We start from the raw sequence: 21,529 nt of genomic DNA, 5'->3' as shown, positions 1-21,529 counted from the left end.
GCTGTGTGTGTTTTATTATTATTATTATCCATTTTTAATTTAGATTAGACAGGTACTCCAACTACTCAGTAAAGTTACATGACCTGCAAGAGGATTAAATAAAGGCCCTGATAATCCAGAGGACTTCAGTGGGTTATTTTTTCAGATTTTTAAAAGCTCCTCCAGAACTGCAAAAGACATTATTCTAGTATTTAAACAGACTAAGCAAAACTCCTATCAGAACATTTTATGTATAAAACTGGTAAAGTTCCACCTTAATTCAATGCTGTTTTTGCTCATTTACCTTTCTTCATATTTTTTTGATTTTTCTCTATTTTCATCCTTGTTTATGTTTACATTTTCTGTTATTTCAATATAAACTTAAATTCAGCAAACTTAATTTTACAATTGGAGTGAAGTCTTTTTTTCTCTTGAATATGTTGTGTGGGATGTTTTTGTTGGATTTTCTGTATGCTGAGTTTGTTTGAGAGCTGCTGCTCATGATAATTATGTACTTTTGTATTATAACAGTAATAATTTATTAAGTCATAGCCAGGCTACATCTGTTCTCTAAGCTCATCTCTTCTGGCAGTGGCTGCAGCTTAAGCCTTAGCTGAGCCTTGGTTTCAGCCCTATGTGGGCTAGTGACCATGCAGCTGCTAGCAGCACAGCGAGGGGCTTTGCTGGTTCTGCTGAGCAGTAGGAACACATTGAGAATGGAGGAGGAAATGGGCAGTGGATAACGACAGAATAGTGCAGAGATTTGGCTAACTTTATTATGACAGCTTAGTTTGCTGCCCTATACATACCAGTAGACCTCAGCCCACAGACTAAAGAATTACCTTTACATTAAAAGAAATGGGTTAGTAAAATGTGTCTATGGGAGACCTTTCTTTTTTTGGATCATAGGCAAGCTTAAAAAACAAACAAACAAACAAAACAAAGAAGGTGGTCCAGCTGGTGCCTGGGACATGCAGACATGACAAAGGCACAAAATTTTCAGGGTGAACCAGTGAAGGGAAGACAATATTCACATTGACTAACTGAAGATTTAGACATAGATGACAGTGTATCTGTGTAAATCTGACATGACCCTTATTGTGGGTAGATAAAACAAATAGATGTTAAAATGAGAGAATGTGAAAATCTAATGTTACATAAAACTGAAATCAGATAGGCACTTAACATTGTCATCAAATACAATGTCAAATTACTGTATTACATCTTAGCCAGTAGATGGCGATAATTGACAACACCACTGTTGCCTGTAATTTCTGTCCTTTTAACACTCAACGTCAGCTATCTTAAAAGCAAAATCAGGTTTGGAGATGTAGTTTTATTGTCTGAATGTGTATAATAAATGTTGATGTTACTTGAATATGTAATAATTTGCTTATTTACCTTGAACTATCATTATGGGAAGATAATAAATACTATTTTAACTCACATTCATTGTGACCTACTCATAGCTGAAACCACAAAAATGGGGATGGTGGGGATTTAAGGGAGTTGGTGTCAGGTCTGAAATAACAGACAGTGGCCCTGGGACTCACACACTGATATGAGGGATGATCTAGGTAGACGTTCCTCTTAGCTTAAGGTCTGACGCACCTAAGTGTCAACTTGGAAAGTATGAACTACCGACCTTAAGTTTAAATGAACATACACAAATCCTCAACGGTTCCAGAGAATGTTACATCCACATAGGGCTGTGTGATATGGGAAAAAAAATCTTATCAGAAATGTTTTCACTATTTCTGTCAAGCTTAAAGATAGCTTATTACACCACACACATGAAGATATAAGTTTAAGTTTGGTTTAAATATTATGTATTATCTGGGAAACAGAACATGACAAATATTATGTAAAACAATAATAAACAAAATCTTAATTCTGACCAATCAAAAGTGTCACAAGAGAACACAATCAAAATGGACAACAAAATTCTTTGGTCAATTCCAAATAAATCACTCAAGTTTTTGTTAACATTTTCAGCCATAATTTTCTTTTACTGCACTCCAATTCCTGACATCCTGGTATGCACAGCTGCCATAGCCTAAACATTAGCACTTGTGCTGCTGACCGCTGCTTTTGCTACACTGTGTGCTGTGTGTGTCAACCTAACCTGACGTGACTGTAACTCTATTCCAGTCACATGATTGGTTCAGTGAGGCACTATCCTTATTATCATTGGCTGTTTGCATTGTCTGTCAAAATATGGATGGAATGAGTTCTATCATCCAGGTCTTACAATTTTAATCAATGAAAAGTTATTTTGCGATAATTTTTTTTTTATCAGTCAGCCTACATGAATTCCTATCATCTACTGATGCTCAAAAAAAAAAAAAATACAAACTATTTCACAGATCCAGGAATGCAAGGTACATTCCCAGTAGCATCCTTACTTAGTTTATAGCAATTGCTGCAGCTGTTTTGACAACACTGTAACACTGACTCTGCTTCTATTCAGACTAACATCTGGGGATGCATGCTTATTTCACACTTAAAACAACTGCCAGACTGGTCCATATTTCAATGATGAGGTTAATGGGGATGGGCAGTCCTGACAGTATGCCAGCACAAGTGAGCTTCTGCAACAGTAATGGGAATAGACCAGGGGTGGCCATGGTCATCAAGGGCCACTGCTTGTTTTCAAACTATCCCTGCCCTATCCACTGCTGATTACCTGGATCAGTTGTGTTTGGTCAATTAGAAGCTGACATGGGTCGGGCATCCCTGGAATAGACCATTCCAGCCATTCCTTGACTGGGGATGGGAATCAAAACCCAGTTTCAGTTTAGAACTGGTTCCAAATTTTCCAAATCATTGGAAACATACACTTCCTTGTTTTTCAACTCCTTTTATCAAAGCACACAGTTGTGAGTGCATCATTACCACAAACTTTGCAGTTCCACTAATGGAAACTTGAAACAAGAAAGTGTCATGGCAGAAAGAAATAAGTGGTACATAGCATGGTGTCATGTCACAAAGAAATATGACAATGGTGCCACTTGCTGTAAATAATCAAATAATCAAAACACCTGCAAAATGTTGAGACATCTTTTGACGCGATATGTGCACGATTGCCACCATTTAACAACCCAACAGCACCTGTTGTAATGAGGGTAAATGTCCTATGTTATTAACATTAGCATGACACAGCAGGCTTACTAGATGTTTATTTGACTAAGAATACATCAAATACAGTATAAATATTCAATTTTAGAAGAGGGCAGCCTATGACTAAATATAGCATGCTGCGTGTGTGTCATATAGTGCCTCTTGTGAGAGTTGCGTTTGTGCCTAATACTGGGCGCCTGCTCACTTGCACTCTGGAAACACATTGTTTACAAAGAGCACACAGAGTCTACTGGAACACCTGGAACAAGGTAAACTATGGCCTAGAAGTCCAACAGAACAACAATATTGTAACAAATGGGTGAAGGGTGTCTGTTAAGTAGAGGTTTCACATAAATGAAAATACAACAGTAATGAGCAGAATTGCATTATGAAATCCATGGTAAAACTAATCAACAAAATAATAAAAAATACAATGTTTACAAAAACTGTAAACTCAGTGGGATTAATATTACAAGTGATGTTTTAACTGAGTTTACTTGATATATTTAGTTCCAGAATCTGAGATAACAAAATACTGATGCTTTAAAACCTGCATACTGTTTCTTAACACAGAAAACACAAATTAATAAGGGAATCAATAAAGAATTGAATAAAAAAAAATAGATAATGGTATTGGTATCCTTAAAATCTTCTCAATTCCCATCCCTATTCTTGACTGATTAGACCATGAGCAACAGCGTCTAAAACATAGCTTCAATTTATTGGTGTTTTTTTAAATGTTATTATTTAAGTCTGAATAAGGCAAAATTAAAATTCACATGGCATTTACCAGAGATTCTAGTGGCACAATGGTATACCTTAATGTTATACAAAGTAATTCTTAGGTCACAGGTTGCTCTCTGTTTGTTAGGTGGGTTAACTTGTTTGACATCCCACTAAAAATCACTAAGGTAAAAACAATATTTTTTTAATTAGGTAACCTTTGTGGTACATTAGCAAATAACATCTATAGTAGTAAAGACTACTAGCAGCTAACTTGCTAATGAGTTTGCAAATTCATGCTGCTTCTGTAACATTAATCAGAGCAGCTAGAGGTAGTTGAGAGAGAGTCAGTGGAGTCTGTCTCTGGCTAGACATATTTTGCATCCCAGTCGCTAGGGTGTACATGTGCAAAAATGATGATGATGATGATGATGATGATGAATTCATAACTAATACTGCAAATATATTGCATAAAGTAATCCACCAAAAGGTGAAAGCCTAGATGTCTAGATTCTAATGGATAAATTTCTCACCTATAAGGCCATAGGAAAGGAACTTGTTGACAGAGGTAAGAGCAAGGCCTGTGATTGGTCCAGTGGTATCTTCAGAACGGACCACTTCTAGGAAGGGTCTCAGGAAAATGTTGGGTTCAACATCTGACAGTTCTGAAGAAGGAGAAACAGACACAACAGTCAGTCACACAAAACATAATTGCAGAAATTGGAGAAATATCAGTTTACTTATACTTATTTACCAGCATAATAATTTTCAAAATTGAAATATTATATATAAAATTTACTACCATGTCAGATATAGCCTGGCCAGCCAGACTAACTCTTTTTCTATTCTATACAAAGAGTCTGGAATCTTATTGGTTGAGATCAATTTCCAGGGAGCAGGTCAATAGATGCAGAATAAACCAATCAGAGAAACTAACGATATGACGTGAGCAAAGCGACAGTGACACCAGTGGATGGTGTGCGGTAGAGTAGAGAGGCTAGTGAATAACTGTGGTGTGATCACCAGTTCTGTGCATATTTTTGAACGGAGTAAACAGCAAAAGCCAGTTGTTGAAAGATTTGTGGATTTGGGACCAAGTCACACATAAAGCCTGCCCCATTGCAGATAGTTGGCTGTGATTGGCCCGGCTCATTTGAAGCCGGAGGAAGAGACACCCTAAGGCAGGGAATCCAGACCCACATTATTTCACTAAGAAGGCAGAAAGCAGAGACAACTTTAATCTAATCATAATAATTTTCTCAAGGGAAAATATTTCAACAAAATATTTCACTAATAATATAACAGATATGACAAAATGAAATATAAAATTCTCTCTTAAAGATTTAACACAAAAACCTGTGCCTTTGTACTTTCAAATGTCCCCATTGCTCCTCTGCATCTCATGGCAAAGCTGCACAAAAGCTTCATGGAGTTTCATGTACTTTTCCCCTCCACTCTATATCACAGAATGTGTAAACAGCACTGTTGCCCTTGAGATGAATGAAGTATTAACATCACAGAAGGCTGCAACCTCTCTGTTGCTTGAGAGAAAAAACACAGAAGTAAAGACAGTAGGAGGAATGTTTGAAAGTTAAAGGCAGCAGGACAGAGATCAGAAGAAAGAAAAGACCCTAAGATAAGAAGAACCTTCATTTCAAATAAATCGGGACAAATAAATCGTCACAGACACAAGAAATAAAAATACTAACAGCAAAATAGAAAAAAAATTAAAAACAGGGTATTTACAATAAAAATTTTAAAAACATATACAAAGTCTAAACAGCCACTATTGCACCGTGGTATGTTAAATATTTACAGGTTTTTACAGGATGTTTACAGTCTATAGTTGATGAGGTCAGCTGGGGGTCTGCTAGGAGCAGTGCTGGTTGTACAGTCTGATAGCAGCTTGAAAGAAGGACCTGTCATAGCACTCCGTCACACATTTGGGATTGAGCAGTCTGTCCCTGACAGAGCTGCCCAGTGCTACCACAGTCTCATGCATGGGGTGAGAGTCATTCTCCAGCAGGGAAGTTAGCTTGGCCACCATCCTCCTGTCATTTTGTAAGTAGTAAGTAGTGTAACATTTAACATTTTCTCCCTTCAGAATAACTATGTGGCATTTTAATAGAGAGGTGAGCAATTAAAATTTGTTCATTAAGTACAGACCTGGTTAGCACAGCTTAGCATAATGACTTGATACAATTAGCCAGGCTCATTCCAAAGTTCAAAAATACAAGGACACACAGTGGTAAAGATCACAAATTTATATCCTGTATCTGCTGATGAACATGGTCAACTACGTAAAATCAGCTGCCCAAAAAACAAGATGCCTCCTTTGTCTACTTCTGTCTTACATGAAAACTCAGTTTTTCTAAGATTTACTACAAAAATCAAATGGTAAATGTGCCAGCACTATCACTGTAAAATGCCACAACTGCCACAGTCTTTTCCTTGAACACTACTTTAAAGTTTACATTTCTGGTTCAAAGTGAATTGTCTCTTCAATAGTTAATGGACTGCCATGAAATTTGGTGCAGACGTGATGTGTAATGATCGTTGTGGTATTGTTTGCTGCCAAAATGTTTCTGGTCTAATCATTTGTGATCTCCAAGCACTTCTCATTATAAGAACATCTCAAAGGTTGTGGTTAAAGCATATTTTTGAAGATAAAAATTCAAACCTCGGTTCCGGGCTACCTGTGGCGCTCACCTGTCACACCGTAGAAGAAGGGCCTCAGAAAGCGTGGAAAGCAGAAAGGCTCTTCGGTGAGATTCAGGGCTTACTGGGGGTATAATCCCTGCCTCTGTTCTTTTGGATAACCTGCATTTCAGTGACCACTCAGACTTCATTGAATCCTGCCTGATTCCCCGCTCCAAGTGTGTACTATGTGCTGCTGGAGACGCTGCCACGGTGTGGATTTTGGATGCCTCCAGGAGCTGGGATGCTGCTCTCCACTGGGGTGCGAGAATTTCATGCTTGCCTTGGTCTTCTGAATGCTAGATCCCTAGCAAACAACATTTCTTCTGAACGAATTCTTCTCGTCACGTATATTGGACTTTAAATGTTATATTTATATGTTTCTCACAGAGACGTGGCTTCAAGTTTGTGAATCTGCCCCATTTTCTGAAATATTAACTCCAACTGTTTGTTATTACGCTCCCCGAGAACAACAGGCAGAGGTGGGGGCTAGCTTCAGTTTTTAAATCCAGCAGTTATAAATGTCAGCAGGTACCATCCCACTCGTTTTCAAGTTTGTAATAAGCCTCAACCTCCTAATGTGCACATTAGTTTATCGCCCTCCTAAAAAAGGGATTTTATACAAGACTTAACAGACTTTGTAACGGCGCTAAGATTAAATTCTAATCAATTTTTAAATTGTTGGAGATTTGCTGAGATATCCATGTCTGCTGAGTCCACACCATTGGCTAAAGTCTTTTTGAACTTGATCGATTCTTTTAACCCGATGCAGTCGGTGTCTGGCTCGACATACAAAAAAGGACATACCCTGGACTTTGTACTTTCCTTTGGGCTGAATGTAAATATTACTGAAATTTGTGAAACACATTACTGTTGATCATTATGTTGTATTGGTTAGTGTAACTCTGTCTCAGTGTCAGGTTAAACCATGCGCCTTGGCATGCTGAGTACGCACAATCAAATCTCAGATTGCATCTGTCTTTTCTGCTGCTCTTAGCAACTAAGAGCTCTTTAATCAGTGCTACTGCTGTAATCTTAGTACTGATGAATTGTTCTCCGTTTTTAATATGACTAGTACAAATGTACTCAACTCTCCAGCTCCCTTTACTCTGAAACGCACAAAGCTAGAGGCAGAACCGTACATAAATGAGAACACTTGTGAGCTCACTTGTGCATGTAGATGTGCGGAGTGAAAATGGAAAGAGGACCATCTCCAAATGTCTTTACAAATGTGAAGAAAGTCTTGCAGAATATGAGAGAGCAGTTAAAGCTGCAAATAGCGAATATTTCTGTAATCTTGTGCTGAAAAACAGCCACAAACCCCATTTTTTTAAACACTCTTAAGTCTCCTTTAAATCCCTGAGAGTCTTAAAAGTTTTCTTAAATTTTTTATAAATAAAATCTCTGCTGTCAGTTCTTGCCCTTCTACCTATTGCTATAGATCCAGCTATTTCTCCACTGTGCTCTGCCATCTTTGAAAACTTCAAGCAGGTGTCTCTTCTGTGTCTAACTAAAATAGTTAAACAATTAAGACCTTCTTCTTGTTCCTTGGACACTATCCCACCTCGCTTTATTAAAGACTTTTTTTCAAACACTTGGACCCTGCATTGTCAACATTATTAATTCTTCTCTTCTTCTTTTTCTTTCGGCTGCTCCCTTCAGGGGTCGCCACAGCGAATCAATTGTTTCTATTCAACCCTATCCTCTGTATCCACCCACACCAACTATCCTTATCCATGTTCTCCAAGAACCTCCCTCTTTGGTCTTTCTCTAGGCCTCCTTCCTGGCAGCTCTAACCTCAGCATCCTTTGACCAATGTATTCACTGTCCCTCCTCTGAACATGTCCAAACCATCTCAATCTGGCTTCCCTGGCTTTTTCTCCAAAACATCTAACATGAGCTGTCCCTCTGATGTACTCATTCCTGATCCTATCCAACCTTGTTACTCCCAGAGAGACTCTCAACATCTTCAGCTCTGCTATCTCCAGCTCTGCCTCCTGTCTTTTTTTCAGTGCCACTGTCTCTAAACCATACAACACTGCTGGTCTCACCACTGTCTTTGTACACCTTTCCTTTCATTCTTGCTGACATTCTTTTGTCACACATCACACCTGACACTTTCCTCCACCCGTTCCAACCTGCTTGCACACGTCTCTTCACTTATTTTCCACACTCTCCGTTGCTCTGGACTGTTGACCCTAGGTACTTAAAATCCTCCACCTTCTTCACCTCTACTCCCTGTAACCTCACCGTTCTACTTGAGTCCCTCTCATTTACACACATGTACTCTGTTTTACTGCGGCTAACCTTCATTACTCTCCTTTCCAGAGCAAACCTCCACCTCTCTAGATTTTCCTCCACCTGCTCCCTGCTGTCACTACAGATGACAATGTCATCTGCAAACATCATGGTCCACGGAGATCCCTGTCTAAACTCATCTGTCAGCCTGTCCATCACCACAGCGAACAAGAAGGGGCTCAAAGCTGATCCTTGGTGCAGTCCCACCTCCACCTTGAACTCCACTGTCACACCTACAGCACACCTCACCACTGTCTTACAGCTCTCATACATGTCCTGCACCACTCGAACATACAGTGGGTACAGAAAGTATTCAGACCCCTTTCAATTTTTCACTCTTTGTGTTATTGCAGCCATTTGCCAAAATCAAAAAAGTTCATTTTATTTCTCATTAATGTACACTCAGCACCCCATCTTGACAGAAAAAAACAGAAATGTAGAAATTTTTGCAAATTTATTAAAAAAGAAAAACTGAAATACCACATGGTCATAAGTATTCAGACCCTTTGCAGTGACACTCATATTTAACTCACATGCTGTCCATTTCTTCTGATCCTCCTTGAGATGGTTCTGCTCCTTCATTGGAGTCCAGCTGTGTTTAATTAAACTGATTGGACTTGATTAGGAAAGGCACACACCTGTCTATATAAGACCTTACAGCTCACAGTGCATGTCAGAGCAAATGAGAATCATGAGGTCGAAGGAACTGCCCAAGGAGCTCAGAGACAGAATTGTGGCAAGGCACAGATCTGGCCAAGGTTACAAAAGAATTTCTGCAGCACTCAAGGTTCCTAAGAGCACAGTGGCCTCCATAATCCTCAAATGGAAAAAGTTTGGGACGACCAGAACTCTTCCTAGACCTGGCCGTCCAGCCAAACTGAGCAATCATGGGAGAAGAGCCTTGGTGAGAGAGGTAAAGAAGAACCCAAAGATCACTGTGGCTGAGCTCCAGAGATGCAGTAGGGAGATGGGAGAAAGTTCCACAAAGTCAACTATCACTGCAGCCCTCCACCACTCGGGGCTTTATGGCAGAGTGGCCCGATGGAAGCCTCTCCTCAGTACAAGACACATGAAAGCTCGCATAGAGTTTGCCAAAAGACACATGAAGGACTCCCAGACTATGAGAAATAAGATTCTCTGGTCTGATGAGACCAAGATTGAACTTTTTGGCGTTAATTGTAAGCGGTATGTGTGGAGAAAACCAGGCACTGCTCATCACCTGCCCAAAACAATCCCTACAGTGAAACATGGTGGTGGGAGCATCATGTTGTGGGGGTGTTTTTTAGCTGCAGGCACAGGACGACTGGTTGCAATTGAAGGAAAGATGAATGCGGCCAAGTACAGAGATATCCTGGAAGAAAACCTCTTCCAGAGTGCTCAGTACCTCAGACTGGACCGAAGGTTCACCTTTCAACAGGACAATGACCCTAAGCACACAGCTAAAATAACAAAGGAGGGGCTTCGGAACAACTCTGTGACCGTTCTTGACTGGCCCAGCCAGAGTCCTGACCTAAACCCAATTGAGCATCTCTGGAGAGACCTGAAAATGGCTGTCCACCAACCTTCACCATCCAACCTGACAGAACTGGAGAGGATCTGCAAGGAAGAATGGCAGAGGATCCCCAAATCCAGGTGTGGAAAAACCTGTTGCATCATTCCCAAGAAGACTCATGGCTGTACTAGCTCAAAAGGGTGCTTCTACTCAATACTGAGCACAGGGTCTGAATACTTATGACCATGTGATATTTCAGTTTTAATTTTTTAATAAATTTGCAAAAATTTCTTCATTTCTGTTTTTTTCTGTCAAGATGGGGTGCTGAGTGTACATTAATAAGAAATAAAATGAACTTTTTTGATTTTGGCAAATGGCTGCAATGACACAAAGAGTGAAAAATTTAAAGGGGTCTGAATACTTTCCGTACCCACTGTACTTCTCTGCCACTCCAGACTTCCTCACACAAAACCACAGCTCCTCTCTCGACACCCTGTCATACGCTTTTTCCAAATCTACAAAGACACAATGCATCTCCTTCTGCCCTTCTCTGTACTTCCCCATCAGCATTCTCAAAGCAAATATTGCATCTGTGGTACTCTTTCTTGCCATGAAACCATACTGCTGCTCACAAATGCTCACTTCTGACCTCAGCCTAGCCCCCATTACTCTTTCCCATAACTTCATTGTGTGACTCATCAACTTCATTTCTCTGTAGTTTCCACAACTCTGAACATCTCCCTTGTTCTTAAAAATGGGCACCAGTACACTTCTCCATTCCTCAGGCATCCTCTCACTCTCCAAGATCTTGTTAAGTAGCCCAGTCAAAAACTCTACTGCCACCTCTCCTAAATACTTCCATACCTCCACACTTATGTCGTCAGGACCAACTGCCTTTCCACTCTTCATCCTCTTCAACGCCTTCCTCACTTCATCCTTACTGATCTTTGCTACTTCCTGCTCCACAACAGTCACCTCTTCTACTCTGTGCTCTCTAACTCATTCATTGTCCTCTCTAACTCATTCATCAACTCTTCAAATATTCCTTCCATCTTTCCATCACACTTGTGGCACCTGTGAACACATTTCCATCCCTGTCCTTGATCACCCTAACTTGCTGCACATCCTTCCCATCTGTCTCTCTACCTAGCCAACCTGTACAAATCCACCTCTCCCTCCTTAGTATCCTACAAATCCTCATACGCCCTCTGTTTGGCCTTTGCCACCTCTACCTTCACCTTATGCTGCATCACCCTGTACGCCTGTCTGTTCTCTTCTGTCCTCTGTGTCTCACTTCTTCTTAGCTAACCTTTTCCTCTCAACACACTCCTGAACTTCCTCATTCCACCACCAAGTCTCCTTATTTGCTTTCCTCTTTCCAGATGACACACAAAGTATCCTCCTACCTGTCTCCCTGATTACTTTAGCTGTAGCTGTCCAGTCATCTGGAAGAACCTCCTGACCTCCCAGAGCCTGTTTCAGCTCCTCCCTGAAAGCCACACAACACTCTTCCTTCTTCAACTTCCACCACTTGGTCCTCTGCTCTGCCCTTGTCCTCTTCATCTTCCTCACCACCAGAGTCATCCTACACACGACCATCCTATGCTGTCTGGCTACACTCTCCACAGCCACTACTTTGCAGTCACTGATCTCTTTCAGGTTGGAACGTCTGCACAAGATGTAATCAACTGCTCCTGCCTCCACTCTTATATGTCACCCTATGCTCCTCCCTTTTCTGGAAAAATGTGTTCATTACAGCCATTTCCATCCTTTTTGCAAAGTCTACCACCATCTGTCCTTCTGCATTGCTGTCCTGCATACCAAACTTACCAATCACTTCCTCATCACCTCTGTTTCCCTCACCAACATGTCCAATGAAGTCTGCCCGAATCACTACTCTCTCACCACTAGGGATACCCTGAACCACCTCATCCATCTCCCTCCAGAATTTCTCCTTCTCTTCTAACTCACATCCTACCTGTGGGGCATAACCACTGACAACATTCAACATCACACCTTCAACTTTCAGCTTCAGACTCATCACCCTATCTGACACACTCTTCACCTCCAGAACATTCCTAGCAAAATCCTCCTTCAGGATAACTCCTACTGCGTTCCTCTTTCCATCCACATCCATTATTAATTCTTCTCTCATGACTGGTTATAGATGACGTCACTGATTTCAAACATGCTGTTGTCCAACCGCTGATCAAGAAGAACTAGTTTGACCCTAATGTATTATCTCATTTTAGGACAATTTCAAAGTTTTAGAGAAGGATGGTTACAATCATCTTCAGTCTTACCTCAATAAATGGGGAGAAATTTCGATCTTCTTTTAAATCGTGGAACAGTACTGAAACTTCCCTTTTAAAAGTTCTTAATGACCTGCTTTTAGCTGTTGATTCCGGTAGATCTACTGTCCTTGTGCTTTTAGACTTAATAGCCGCTTTTGACACAGTTGATCATAACATATCCTTTATCTTGTATATATGGTTACCTTGAGTTCCATTTTTAATAAGCACAATGTTTTGTTTCACTGCTTTACAGATGATATTCAGATATACCTTACCTTGCTTTTAGAATTAATTTTAATCCTCTGGGGTCTGAGGGAGTTTTAGGGCCCTGGACAAGTTTTGACTTTTCTTTCAGTTGCTTTTAAACATATTAAGGTCTCATAAAAACAAGCTACTTTCAGCTAAGACTTCTTGTTGAAGTGAAAGCCTATCTTCCACAAGAGAGAGCAACTCATGTGGGTGGACTACTGCAACTCACTTTATACAGAGCTTGATCAGGGCCTCTCTCCACCAGAATGTTGCAGCCCAACTATTGACAGCCACAAGACAACAGGAGCATATCACCCCTGTACTCACTGCATTACACTGGCTCCCAGTTGCTTTTAGAATTCATTTTAATTCTCTGGGGTCTGAGGGTATTTTGGGGCCCTGGACAAGTTTTGACATGTCCTGACATTTGTGCTTTTTTCAGTGTCTTTTAAACATATTAATGTCTAAAGTCTAATAACACTGTAATCAGCACAAAATTGGCTACAATAATATGTGAGCAGCAAGTTTATACACGATTGTGTTTTTGAGAAAAAAATGTTTATGCCTGGTTAGTGCAAAACTACAATTTTTTAGTCACTGAAATAAGACCATAAAACAAACAGAACATTGGTTCACAAGACTTTGGAGACCTGCATGTTGTAGGCTAAAGTGTTTACTTCACAGTGTTGTGAATGTCATCTTCTTCACACATTCACAGTAAACAATACACTGATTTAAATTTTCTAAGACACTTTTTGTCCAGAAAGGCCATATGCAAGAGGGTGTGTCTGAGAATGAATAGTCATGTGATTTACCTGAGAAGACAAAAGTGAAGACAAAAGACAAAAGCACTGAACGACCAGACAAAGACGCGCATAATGAGCCTTTCAGTCAATGTAGATGGGACGGATTAGTGCAGCACAATACAACACAATGAGGAGCCAAACGATCCTCATTTGAGTTAAAATCAGTGTTTTTACTATGAGGACAAACTAAACTGTTTGTCTCTGTGAGGAATATAAGAAGCGCTTCTTCACATCCGTGACGCGCCATCATCCAGATGCGCAGAAAAAGTGAGTAAATTCTATGATGAAGTTTGACGTTTTATGTCATTTCTCGGGGGTGTGCACATATTTACCTGGTTCACCTGAGATTATTTACATGTGAACAGTGAACAGAGTACAAGGCGGGACCGCATTACCTGTAATGAGGTGAGACAGGAAAAAACGGACTTCTCCTTACGTTCATATGGATTAAATAAAAAATGATGATTTGTTTTCGACTTGAATTGTTTCATTTAAAAGAAAACATTTCAAGCTTTCTAGCCATATAATTCTTATTTTTATGAGGCAAGTATTCGCTGAGATTCTGGTTGTTTTATTTACGCGTCTGTGAAGAGAAATGGCAGACAGTAAAGAGAGAGAGCGCACCCTGTCGGCTTTCTTTATTTAAAAAAAGCACAACGTTTTGTTTTTATTACGATGGTATACAACTAAAAGTAGACCCTTTACCGAATTGAATGATATATTTCTTTTATTTGTACGATAAGAATTGACAGAGTAATTTAAGTTTGTTTCGGCGTTATCAGGAAAAGATGCGTCAAAACGCGCCGGCGCGTGCTTCGACCCCAGAGGGTTAATGGCTAAAGTCTGATAACACTGTAATCAGCACAAACTGGGCTACAATAATATGTGAGCAGCATGTTCATACACGATTGTGTTTTTGAGAAAACGGCGTTTATGCATGGTTAGTGAAAAACTACCATTTTTAAGTCACTAAAATAAGGCCATAAAACACATACACAAGACTTTGGAGAACTGGATCTTGTAATCTAAAGTGTTTGCTTCAAAATGATGTGAAAGTCCAAATGTGCAGAAAAAGTGAGTAAATTCCATGATGAAGGTTGATGTTTTATGTCAATTCTCGGGGACGTGCACATAATTACCTGGCTCACCTCAGATTATTTCCATATGAATAGTGCGCTCAGTGCGAGGCAGGACCACATTAGCTATAATAAGATGAGACTGCCCCTTACTTACATACGGATTACATAAAAATAGATGATTTGTTTTCAACTTGAATTGTTTCATTTAAAAGAAGACATTTCAAGTTTTCTAGGCATTTCTCATTTTTAAAGGACAAGCATTCCCTGAGATTCAGTTTGTTTTATTTACTTGTCTGTGAAGAGAAGTAATATCAGAGAAGACAGAGAGCGCACCCTGTCTGCTTTCTTTATTTTACAAAAGCACAGCATTTTGTTATTGAGTGTAAACAAATAAAAGGTACAGGTACAGGTAATGCGATCCCGCCTTGTACTCTGTTCACTGTTCACATGTAAATAATCTCAGGTGAGCCAGGTAAATATGTGCACGCCTCCGAGAAATGACAAAGCGTCAAACTTCATCATAGAATTTACTCACTTTTTCTGCGCATTTGGATGACGGCGCATCACGGACGTGAAGAAGCGCTTCTTATATTCCACACAGAGACAAACAGTTTAAACACACTGATTTTAACTGAAATGACGAAAGTTTGGCTGGGCATTGCTTTGTATTGTGCTGCACTAATCCCCTCTCAGCCACATCGACTGAAAGGCTCATTATGCGTGTCTTTGTCTGGTCTTCTCAGGTAAATCACATGACTATTCATCCTCAGACACACCTTTTTGCAAAAAGTGTCTTATAAAATTTAAATGTGTATTGTTTACTGTGAATGAGTGAAAAAGATGACTTTCACATCTCTGTGAAGCAAACACTTTACACTACAACATGCAGGTCTCCAAAGTCTTGTGAACCAATGTTCTGTTTGTGTTTTATGGTCCTATTTCAGTGACTAAAAAATTGTATTTTTCACTAACCATGCATAAACACTTTTTTCTCAAAAACACAATCATGTATAAACTTGCTGCTCACATATTATTGTAGCCCATTTTGTGCTGATTACAGTGTTATCAGACTTTAGACATTAATATGTTTAAAAGCAACTGAAAAAAGCACAAATGTCAAAATTTGTCCAGGCCTCCAAAACCCCTCAGACCCCAGAGGGTTAAATGTGCTATATAAAACTGACTGATTAAAGAATAGCTGATACAAGTGTGCAATATACTAAATGCATGGACAGGCAACTGAAAAGGCTGCAGTATTTGTGTTGGAAAGAGATTTTTTTTTTATTTGTCTTTTTTTCAATAGACACTTCAAATAATGAGCCATTAAATAACAGGCCACAATAAACTTTATTAAAAACCAGCTGCACGAAGAAAGGAGCTTTGTTAGGCATTGCATTATGGGAAACCACTTTTGGCAAATCCACCTTGACTTAAAACTGTTTCTTTTTCTGGAGATTTCAAGAAAAAAAAAGGAGGTCAAGAAGGGGAAGCAAAAATACAAAACAGGTAAAACAACAATGGGGAAAATTAGTGAAGTCACGCATGCCACTGGGAAATGCTGTGCCAGAGGAGTGCTTGCCACAGCAATACCATAAGGATTATGGCTTTCTCAAGCAACTCCAGACAAGATGTGAAAAATATAACTTGGACATCAAAAGGAAAGAGTGTCCAACCAATTATCACAAGTGTAGAACCACTGTGACACTGTGGCTGTGATATCTAATATCCCTGAGGCTTGTTTAGAAATCAAATATGAAATCATTTGGAAGTATACACAATCCCTTTATCAGCCGCCAGGTCGCTTTTAGGCCTTCCTTTCAAAAGCAAATCTCTTGCTAGCCACTTTTTGAATATTTTTTCTGGAGCTTTATTTTGGTTATTGTTAATTCTAAAAGCATGGAGCAGTTTTGGTTAGATGGGTGAAGTCTAACAGTGTGTGTAAATTTAGTAACAACAGTACAAAAAAGAAGCAGTTTTCTATGTGAAAAATACAGCAAAAAAACTTTAAGTTATAATTCTAAATTTAAGTATTTCAGTATATATATATATATATATATATATATATATATATATAAATATATATAAATATATATAAAACTCGGTTAATTTCAGAGAATGAGATAGCTGTGCTGGTTCAACCTGTCCATCAGCTGCCAGAAAACTTTTTGAAGAGGGTTTTAGTGTCCCATTACTTTATAGTGTGAAAAAAAAAAACATGTAGTAAGGGTGGGAGGAGGGTGCTCAAATGAATCTGTCAATAGATCCTGATGAAGACTTCATCAGAGGCGATCACCCTGTAAGTGCCATGGCTACGTTCCCAAATACCACAGATTGGAAAACTCAATTGTGTTGTATTGATCTGGCTGGCCATCGGTGAACACAGGGCTGACTGGTGCAGTGTGTCAGTGGCCACCACCAATCTTTTTAAATAAAGTCTAAATACAGGCTCTATGCTTCAACTCAATCTCCGGGGCTTGTGGAGAGGAGTGAAATAAATAACGATTGCTGCGGCCATGCTGAGGCAATCATTCTATAACCAGGTTGACCTCTGGGTGACATTCACTAAAACGAAAAAAAAATGCAGGATTAAAGCAGCTCACCCAGCAGTGCATGGTGCTATAAGGGCTGGGTTTGCTGGATACAAAGCCTGATTTAAGAGAGTGTACAACTCAAGTCCATCTTAATTGGTTTTAAAAAAAAAGAAAAAAGAGGTTGTGAAACAAGCCCATTACGATACACCATGAGCCTAATCCTGTCCCTTTTTACCATGCTAGAGCCCTATCTTTCTGCTTGGAGTTGTAGTGAAAGTACCCAGCCATATGTGGATTACCTCTACAAATAACCCCAGCAAAGAGAGAAGGGGAGGTGGAGGGTCTGAACCTTTGCCCTCAGGAGAGCACCTCAAAATGAAGCCAGCTCACCTCAAAACACAGGCCATCTTTAACACATGAACATGTCTTGGCACTGGAGCAGAAAAGGCTTAGAAGCCAGGGAGCAATAGCAGCAGGAGATAGAGCTGAGGTGCAGACACACCTTAGGCTGTGCTCACATAGACTATCACTCTGACGCTGTGTCATATGTTACTTAAAAAATAAAAAGGATCCAGTCCAATTTTTCCTGCAATGCAATGTGATTTTATGTGGATTATTTTGTAACATGAACTCTGTGCTGTTTACTTCCAGAGCATCATAACAAAAGATAAAACAGTTGCCAGTCGTGTAATAAGACTTTAAACACATAACTCCATTCCTCCAACTGGACTTCCCAGATTGTATTTCATTGTCTCAGCAATACATCAAACAACACACCCTAAATGCAGCCCCCTTGTATTGTTTAAGCACAGGGTGAATGTTTGTGTGAATGCACATTTATTGTCCATCATCTCAATTTAAAATGTACAAATGTTTCAGTGCACCATATCAAAAATCTTTGTATTTTCCTAGGCAGAATTAAGAGTTACACAAACAGGCCTTCCACAGGATCATCATGTAGAGGAGCTGAGCACTAGACACAAAATGTCAAGTTCTTTTAACAGGTGATGCATCAAAAAAGAAAGATTTCATTCCTACAGTATTGGCATTAGTAACTGAGTATCTTCATTGTCAAAAATTCACTGCATATTGTCCAAACAGTACAAGAATGTTGCAAAGTTTAAACAACAACAAAAAGCTTAAAGACGTGTAACTTAAAGGCTCTAAAATACTACCATTTTGCTTGCATATGCTTGTGACATATAAGATGACAAAAATTGTGAGCTTTGTAGTATTGACCTGAATTTCAAGTTCTGATGCCAGCTTTATAATTAAGGTTTTTCTCAGAGAAATTTGTGGGAAAAAATGGGTGGCAGCTTATGTATATAGTTTAGCTGTTGTGGAGCATTGTGAGATTGTTAACATGAAAAATTCAGCCCTAACAAATGTAAGACGGAGTGATATATAAATGACAGTTAAATAGAAGAAGAATAGAAAGTTGTTGTGCATTTTATTCTGGAGTGTTATATCCTAGTTTTGTTCATTTCCATACTGATGTACAATAAAACTAAACAAGCTGAGGAAGAGTCTGTGTGTATAATGCTATACAAACAAAAAGCCCATTTCCCAAACTAGGCAGCCACTGGAATGTATGAATGTGCACCGTGTTTGTTTGATGGAGAGATTGCCACAGTAATTATGATCAAGGTACACTGGTGAAACACAAACACTGCAGCTGCTGGGTTTGGTAAGTCATCTATTGCTCAATCATTAAAAATCACAAAAGGATGGAAATCTGAATCTTCCAGCCTAATTTGTGGCATATTTACATTGATACAGGCCTCCACTTTATCTACATTATTATCTACATTTTCTATTGGATGAACTTCCAATTAATCTTTTTTTTAAATCTCTTACCCAATTATCATCAGACTGCCAATCCTGTGCCAACAGATATCACAGTAACTGATTCCATGTGCTTTCACCTGATTTATTTGGTGTGGCTGAACTCTGGTGTATTTGCCTACATGGTTTAATTCCATGTTGCTGGTTTGAAAGAAGTCCATATTTGGTGCAGTCAAAATAACAAAAGTGAGACCTGTTTAAGAAAAGAGGTCATGATGCACTTCCAAGCAGACTCTTGTGTGGTTTGTTTTTGCGGTGTGAAAAACAGATCAGCCATAGGATACTCTAGCACGTATGTTATTTTAGCATGAATTCAAAAGTTATAAAACTATTATAACTGAAACAAATATATTTGAATATCAAGAAAGCAATCCTCCAAGAGATATGTATAAGTGATCTAAAGTATGTGTGATTTTTTAAAATAAAAATGTTATAGTAATGTTACATCCAGGTTACATACAGTCCCGATGTTGAACAAGCTTTTGATGAACATAAACAACACAAAATAACAACTTCTATAAGGTGCAGATGCAAAGAGAGAAAGAGGATCAGATGAGGGAAGGGTGAACACCCCCATATATGACTGATGCAGCAGCCCAAAACTAAACACTGATAGTTATTGATCAAGGCCTCTTCAACTGATAAAATTAAGAGCCAAGGTCCTTGGTTGTAATGTTAAGGCCCTCTGTGCTGAGGAGAGAGGTGATGGTTTAACAGGACCAGCAGGGCTAAATGAAATCCAGGGAGAATTCTGCTGTTCATCTGCTGAACAAAGTCTTACACAACAGTTTTCTTATCTATCTGTTGAGAGAAGTTTGATCAATGCCAGCTTTCTTTAGCCCTTGACCCCCACCACTGTTTCATTCTCCTTTTCTGCCCTTGGTCCCTGTTTTCTTCTGAATGAAACTGACACTTGTAGAAGGGGGCAATTACGATTGAACAGTGCTGCAGAGCTTCATTTCATTGGGCCACAGTGGTATTTGACAGACTCCTGGAACAATGCCTCTGTGCAAACTAAACAGGCAATTTAAAAAGCCCCGGAGAAATTAGAACTTTTCCAAATGCTTGGGAAGATGGTTGTAATGGCTGCTTCAGAAAAAGATTTCCTTAAGGGCTACATGGAATATAGTTTGCATTTATATTTACAAGAACACTCCTAGTGGACTGTTCAAGGTCGAAAACAAATCAATACGTGGACAACCAATGGCCTTACAAGCACTATTGAAGTATTAAAGCTTTGTCAATAATTAGCACTTTCATGCATGAATAATAAAAGCTAGTCAGGATTTTTTTCCCCCTCAGTTCTTCACATGTCCACTCAGATGGACTGCAAGCATTAGAGTTTTAATTAAATTTATTTGAAGTGTTGTTACTTATGGCTTATATTTTAAGAGATTAAAATACTATTCAATGCAGTGAAAAATCCCTTCTACTCCTAAGCTACTTCGCCTTTCTGACTCTCAATTGGCCATCTTGGTTTTGAGAAATTTTTGTTGCACTTACAATGGCTGACCAGTGCGTCGCAGAGAAGGGATGACAAACGATTGCCCGCTGTGGTGGATATTGGTTTAATTGGTATAATTGGACCTGTCCAGGGTGTACCCCTGCCTTCCACCCGAAAGAGAGCTGGGATAGGCTCCAGCGGATTCCTGTGACCCTGGTTAAGGAATAAGCGGGTATAGAAAATGGATGGATGGTATAATTGGTTTCACTCAAAATATTAATAAGTCCACCCACTGTTTCAATCACACCCTTGATCTTGTTCTGACCTATGGCATCGAAATTCAACATTTAATAGTTTTTCCCCAAAATCCTATTTTGTCAGATCATTCTTTAATAACTTCTGAATTTAAGATAATGGATCATGCAGCGTTTGGAAGAAAATTCCACTACAGCAGATGTTTATCTGACAACGCTGTTAATAAATTTAAGAAAATGATTCCATCTTTATATACATCTATGCCATGTGCCAACACATTGGAGGGCAGCTGCCTCAATCCTACTCCCTACCCAAATTGATCATGTTGTTGACAGTGCTGTAGCCTCACTATGTGAAACGCTTGATACTGTGGCCCCTCTGAAAAAGAATTTAGTGAATCAGAGGAGATTAGCTCCATGGTACAGTTTACATATTCATACCTTAAAGCAGGCATCACGAAGGCTGGAAACGAAGTGGCGTTCCACAAATTTAAAAGAATTTTATCTAGCCTGGAAAACATATTAACTCTCATATTCATAGTCAACATATTAACATAAGCTCTCCGCAAAGCCATAACTGCATACTACTCATCACTAATAGAGGAAAATAAGAACATTCCCAGGTTTCTTTTCAGCATTGTAGCCAGGCTGACAAAAAGTCACAGCTCTGTTGAGCCCAGTGTTCCTTTAGCTCTCAGCAGTGATGACTTTATGAGTT

At 39.3% G+C, this 21,529-nt stretch overlaps 1 protein-coding gene across 4 annotated transcripts in view; it reads right to left on the bottom strand.

Annotated features, from left to right (window-relative positions):
- Positions 1 to 21,529, bottom strand: part of gbf1 (golgi brefeldin A resistant guanine nucleotide exchange factor 1) — a 121,537-nt gene that overhangs the window by 46,275 nt on the left and 53,733 nt on the right. For all 4 annotated transcript variants that reach the window (XM_026308489.1, XM_026308492.1, XM_026308491.1 and 1 more), the window contains one exon: positions 4,356 to 4,487. In XM_026308489.1, the coding sequence (XP_026164274.1) occupies positions 4,356 to 4,487 (132 nt within the window). The remainder of the gene's footprint in view (positions 1 to 4,355; positions 4,488 to 21,529) is intronic.

This window comes from Mastacembelus armatus, chromosome 15 (assembly GCF_900324485.2).
Source record: "Mastacembelus armatus chromosome 15, fMasArm1.2, whole genome shotgun sequence".
Classification (NCBI taxonomy): Eukaryota; Metazoa; Chordata; class Actinopteri; order Synbranchiformes; family Mastacembelidae; genus Mastacembelus; species Mastacembelus armatus.
The sequence above is the reverse complement of the archived record's forward strand: the minus strand, read 5'-3'. Positions and strand labels throughout refer to the sequence as shown.